General features: G+C 50.2%; 1 protein-coding gene across 1 annotated transcript in view; it reads left to right on the top strand.

Moving 5' to 3' along the window:
• The first annotated feature begins 937 nt into the window (after window positions 1–937).
• ITGA2 (integrin subunit alpha 2) overlaps window positions 938–6,000 on the top strand; it is a 102,711-nt gene continuing 97,648 nt past the window's right edge. Inside the window, exon 1 of the mRNA XM_074995581.1 lies at window positions 938–1,068. Coding sequence (XP_074851682.1) covers window positions 1,023–1,068 — 46 coding nt within the window. The 5' untranslated portion in view covers window positions 938–1,022. The remainder of the gene's footprint in view (window positions 1,069–6,000) is intronic.

Here is a 6,000-nt window from a genome sequence, read left to right as displayed (position 1 = left end):
GTTAGTGGGGGTTTTGGGGTGCACTGGGGGCTGGCTGGGGGGTGGCTGTGTTGGTGGATGCACCGGGGGCAGGTTAGAGGGGTTTCGGGGGGCACTGGGGGCTGGCTGGGGAGTGGCTGTGTTGGTGGGTGTGCCGGGGGCAGGTTAGAGGGGTTTTGGGGGGCACTGGGGGCTGGCTGGGGAGTGGCTGTGTTGGTGGTTGCGCCGGGGGCAGGTTACTGGGGTGTGCTGGGGGCTGGTTTGAGCAAGGCTGTGTTGGTGGGTGCACCGGGGGCAGGTTAGAGGGGTTTTTGGGCTGCACTGGGGGGTGGCTGTGTTGGTGGGTGCGCCGGGGGCAGGTTAGAGGGGTTTTTGGGGTGCACTGGGGGCTGGCTGGGGGCTGGCTGTGTTGGTGGGTGTGCCGGGGGCAGGTTAGAGGGGTGCACTGGGGTGCACTGGGGGCTGGCTGGGGGGTGGCTGTGTTGGTGGGTGCGCCGGGGGCAGGTTAGAGGGGTTTTGGGGTGCACTGGGGGGTGGCTGTGTTGGTGGGTGCGCCGGGGGCAGGTTAGAGGGGGTTTTGGGGTGCACTGGGGTGTGGCTGTGTTTGTGGGTGCGCCGGGGGCAGGTTAGCAGGGTTTTTGGGGTGCACTGGGGGGTGGCTGTGTTGGTGGGTGCGCCGGGGGCTGGTTTGGGCGAGGCTGTGTTGGTGGGTGCGCCAGGAGTCGCTTGGCTACGTTGGCCGTACGGGGGTGGAAGGGACCCACGTCCCGCTGGCGGACGGTGACGCGTGTGTGCTCCTGTGCGGCCGGGCAGTGCCGCTCCCCGGAGAGAGTGGAGCAGCAGGCGAGCCGGGCCCGCTCGGGCGGAGCAGCAGAGCGCATTGCCCAGCCCCGCCCCGCCCCGCCCCCGGCGCACGCTCCTCCCCCCTCCCCGGCTGTCTCGCGGCTGTGCCCGGGAAGGCGGGCAGACTGCAGCCGAGCGCCCCGCACCTGGCAGCTGCGGCAGCCGCTGGGCCGGATAGTTGGCGCTGCCCGGCAGGACCCATGGAGCCCGGGGGCACGTGGATCGCTGTGCTGCTGCTCAGCCAAGGTGAGTTCGGCAGCGGGCTGCTGGAATAGGGGGTGGGGCATCCTGGCCCCGCCGGGATCCCTTTGCTGGCGGCCAGGGCTGGAGCCCGGAGATCGCCCCCTAAGGGCGCAGCCGGGCGTGGGGCAGAATTGCGTCCTCGGGATGAACTTGCTCGGAAGCCCAGGCGGCCAGGCAGGCTGGTGCTGCGGTGCCGGACGTTGCTCAGCCCGCACCCGGGGGGCGGGTGCTGGGACGGGATTTCACAGCAGCTCCCACCTGCTGCACAGGCCGAGCCCCTGCGCGAGTAGAACCCAAGTGCCGGATGCACCGGCTCTATTTCACCGCTGAAGTCCTGCCAGCTTCACGCTGCCACGAACCCAGCCCACAGAATCACAGGGCTGGAAGGGACCTCAGGAGGTCATCTAGTCCAGCCCCCTGCTTCAAGCAGGATCAACCCCCACTAAGTCATCCAAGGCAGGACCTTGTCCAGCCGGGACTTAAAAACCTCAAGGGATGGAGAATCCACCACCTCTCTAGGCAACGCATCCCAGTGCTTCACCACCCGCCTGGTGACGTAGTTTTTCCTAATATCTAACCTACACCTTTCCCTCTTCCACTTCCGACCATTACTCCTTGTTCTGCCATCTGACACCACTGAGAACAGTTTCTCACCCTACTTTTTAGAGCTCCCCTTCAGGAAGTTGAAGGCTGCTATTAAATCACCTCTAAGTCTTCTCTTCTGTAAACTAAACAAGCCCAAATCCCTCATCCTGTCCTCATAGGTCTTGTGCTCCAGTCCCATAATCATTTTTGTTTCCCTTCACTGAACCTGCTCCAGCAAATCCACATCCTTTTTATACTGGGGGGCCCAAAACTGGACACAATATTCCAGATGTGGCCTCACCAGTGCCGAATAAAGAGGAATAACTGCTTCTCTAGGTCTGCTTGAAATGCTCCTCCTAATGCACCCCAGTATGCCGTTAGCCTTCTTGGCTACAAGGGCACACTGTTTACTCATATCCAGCCTTTCATCCACCATAACCCCTAGGTCCTTTTCCATCGTACTGCTGCTGAGCCAGTCAGTCCCCAGCCTGTAACAATGTTTGGGATTCTTCCGCCCCAGGTGCAGGACTCTACACTTCTCCTTATTGAACCGCATCAGATTTCTTTTGGCCCAATCCTCCAATTTATCCAGGTCCCTCTGGATTTTCTTTCTACCCTCCAACGTATCTACCTCTTCCCCTAGTTTTGTGTCATCCACGAACTTGCTTAGGGTGCAATCCAGTCCCTCATCCAGGTCATTAATAAAGATGTTGAATAACACCGGCCCCAGAACTGAGCCTTGCGGCACTCTGCTTGAAACAGACTGCCATCCAGATATTGAGCTATTGACCACTACCTGTTGGGCCCAACCATCAAGCCAGCTTTCTATCCATCTCATAGTCCAAGGATCGAATCCATATTTCCTTAACTTATGGACAAGAATGTTGTGGGAGACCATATCAAAAGCCTTGCTGAAGTCAAGGTATATCACATCCACTGACTTCCCCATGTCCACCGAGCTTGTTACCTCATCATAGAAGCTAATCAGATTGGTCAGGCAGGACTTGCCCCTGGTGAATCCATATTGGCTACTTTTGATCACCCTCCCCCCTGCCCAGGCTCCAGTGTACTCTGAGCTCCTTCTCAGTTACTTTCCCTTGGCTGCCCTCTGAGGATAAAGTGTTGTGGCATCTGTACTGTGAAAGGGGATAACACAGACTCCTAATCAGGGCTGGAAAGGTAAATACTAAAGAAAGGGGAACTGTCCATTCCTTCAGCCTCTTCTTTATATAACTACACTAAGGGACTGGAAACCGATTTATAAACTACTGGTAAACTATATCCAAGAGATGTTTGCCTTACGCAAGTGTCACAAATCTTTGTTTTTCAAGATGTCCTAGAGAAACTGGTTAGCATCCAGTTAAATTTGCTCTGTAACAGGTCATGTTGTAAGTTTCCTGCGTCAGTGTTCCACTTTAAGCCATTTTAAGTGGGGGCATGATGTTCTTTCTTGTGGATTCTTTTTTTTTTTTTTTTTAAGATTTTCACTTCCCTCGACTCTTTTTCCACCCAGTGGTGCTGAATCCTTAGGACAGCAAAATGTGAACATCCTCTTCTTGTTCTTGGATGACTGTGTAACTGTTATGTATATTTACATGGGAAATTATAATTCATGATTTTCAGTTCTCGTAAAATTCCTCCCAAACACTTTGGCTACGTCTACACTAGATGCTTCTCTCTACAGACGTTACTGTTGGAAGAGATGTTCCAACAAAACTTCTGACAACAGATCCTGTCTACACGTAAAAGCTGATTGGTCTTTTGATCCGCTCTGTCTACAAAAGGGTCCACCAGAGCATCTACACAGCTTTTTTGTCAACAGCTTCTGTCAACAAAATGCATTTTGTGTGTAAATGCTCCATGAGTTTTGTCTACAAAACCCTCTAGTGTAGACGGAGCCTTTAGGTTTAAATATTACTACTTCCATGTATCTCTGTTTACCCAGTCTGCTGAAGAAGAGCAACCAAAAGCAAGATTTTACTTGTGAGGTGTTCCAACTTGTTCTGGGAAAAGTGGTGGAATGTGTGACTGGAGGGTGTGAGTCAGAAACAAACATGTTAACCTGTGGTGAGATTTATGGTACAGGCAACCAGTAATATTATAATGAAAGAACCTCTTAAGCCATCAAAGTGTGAAACGCCCACTCTGCATTTTTGTCTAATCCATCCTTTATTCTCCTGGTCACAGTGACTGCATACCAGGGGGATAAATACGTCCACTAATTCACAGAGTAAAAGATCTGAGACAGGGAAAGGCATTCTGAAGAACGGTGTTTAAGGGGGTGAATGAGAACTAATTCTATGAGCAGGTTCCCCCTAACAATAAAAGCTGTATGTAAGGGGATGCGTCCATGTGTATATTAAATTATACATGTTGCCTAAGCAAAATATCAATTCCTATGGTTCAAATCTGCTGTGATTTCAGTTTGAGATTTATTCTGAGGGCTAAAAGCTCAAGTAACTGCTGAACTGTTACTTTCCTAGGTCCTCGTCCTGCTCCCCCTGAACTCAGTAGCAAAACAGCCACTGATTTAGTCAGACTCTTGCTTGACTTAAGTGATATAAGGCCAAAGACCCTTATTCTTCTCCCAGTCAAACTGATGTAAATGCAGGATAACTGCACAGTCTTTAAGGAGGCAGCTCTCAGTTTATGCTAGTGTAGCTGAGCGACAAGGTGGGTGAGGTAATAATTTTGAGTAGACCAACTTCTTTTGGGGAAAGAAACTAGCTTTTCAAGATGTACATGTGATAGAAGAATTACCCAGGTACAGATTAAGCTCACTTATCTCATATTTGGATAGTTCCATTTAAATCAATAATCTTCTGTGCAGTCCTAAATTTAGTGCGGACTCACTTATTTGGAGGGAAGAATGGAGGAACCATTACAATGCTGTTGCATTCAGTCAGATATCTAGATGTTTTCAATGGATCATACCACAAAATGGCTGGAAAACACTCCCAGTGAAAGTGCTGTGGATTTGGTTTGTGCTGGCTTATGTATATGCTTTATTTTCTACATGATCAGTTCCACCTCTCTCTGGTAATTTGAGACTACAGATGTTCTCGCTAGTTGTTGTTGGGTTTTTTAATCTTTTTCTGAAAGCTAGGCTAGGTTATGTTTACTGTGGTTGGTGAATTTTATGTTTAGAAAGTAGATAGCACATTGTGGGTGCTGCAGTACAAGTGACTTGACTTGACTAAAACCCTTGTACTCTGGATGGAGCATAGGTCATCTACAAGTCTCCTCCACTTCACTCTATCTTGGGACAAAACTTCTAGCACCAATAATACGTATAAAAAGTTAATACCTAAAGGGATATCTGATTGTATGCCAAACTACTGCCTTCATTATATTTTAGCAGAATACCTATATTTGGTTGACAGTAGTGGGTTGTTTTTTAGTTTATCAGAAATGAATAATTTGCTATAGGCAGAGTTTGGCAGTACTGCCTCTTCTTAGAGCCCCTGGCACTTTCTGTTATAAGATTCTGGTTTTAGTGGCTTATAACTTTGCCAAACTGTAACTGTTTGGGCTGAAATTTTCCATGCTGGATGTCTGCATCTGGTTTAAGTTTTTGGGAAATTTAATCCACAGGGCAAGCTGTCCTGCTGCAATGCTGTTTCCCCAGCAAGAGCACTGGGAACCCTCATTTGTTCTGGCCTGGTGGCCCCACAAAACGTTAATCTTCCCCTGCTCAGTACAGACCTACTTTGGCAGATACATTTCCCGAAGGTTGTTTCCTAACTGACCATACTCCAGCCCAGGACACAGCAGGTGTAGCTGTGTGATGCTGCAGCTGTGCTTCTGGCAGGCTTGCGCCTAAACAGAGAGCAAGGAAACTGTCTCCCCTGTGGTCTCAACGATTCCCCCACCCTCTTCACCTCCCAGATGGCCCAGTCAGTGTGGAAGATAAAGCTGTCTGATTGGAATGGCCCAGAAGGGGTCTATGAGAAGTAGATGATTGGAGTCCAGTGAGGAAAGAGAAACCCATCAGATGAGGAATGAGGATCTGTCCAGGAGGTAGAAATTGGGAATTGCTGGAAAAGGCAACTGGTTACAAGGGATTTGGAGATTGATAGGGAATTGGGAATGGTTGACGAAGGAAACGGAGCCTGGCACTGATGGTAGAGCCATGATTGAAACTGGGGACTAGGATGAGATATCTGAAGAGTAGGTGAGAAAAATGGCACTGGGATGAGGCATCAGAAGTGGGGGCAGAGCAGACTGGAAGAAGGACAGGTTGGATGAGCGGGGCCAGAAGAGCCTGTGCTCACTGGAGCATGTGAGTTTTTCCAGAGCCTCGAACAGAGCCCAAGATTTCTGGGTCTCACCATTCTTCTCTGAAATCCC

The sequence above is a fragment of the Carettochelys insculpta genome, chromosome 5 (assembly GCF_033958435.1).
Source record: "Carettochelys insculpta isolate YL-2023 chromosome 5, ASM3395843v1, whole genome shotgun sequence".
Taxonomy (NCBI): domain Eukaryota; kingdom Metazoa; phylum Chordata; order Testudines; family Carettochelyidae; genus Carettochelys; species Carettochelys insculpta.
The sequence above is the reverse complement of the archived record's forward strand: the minus strand, read 5'-3'. Positions and strand labels throughout refer to the sequence as shown.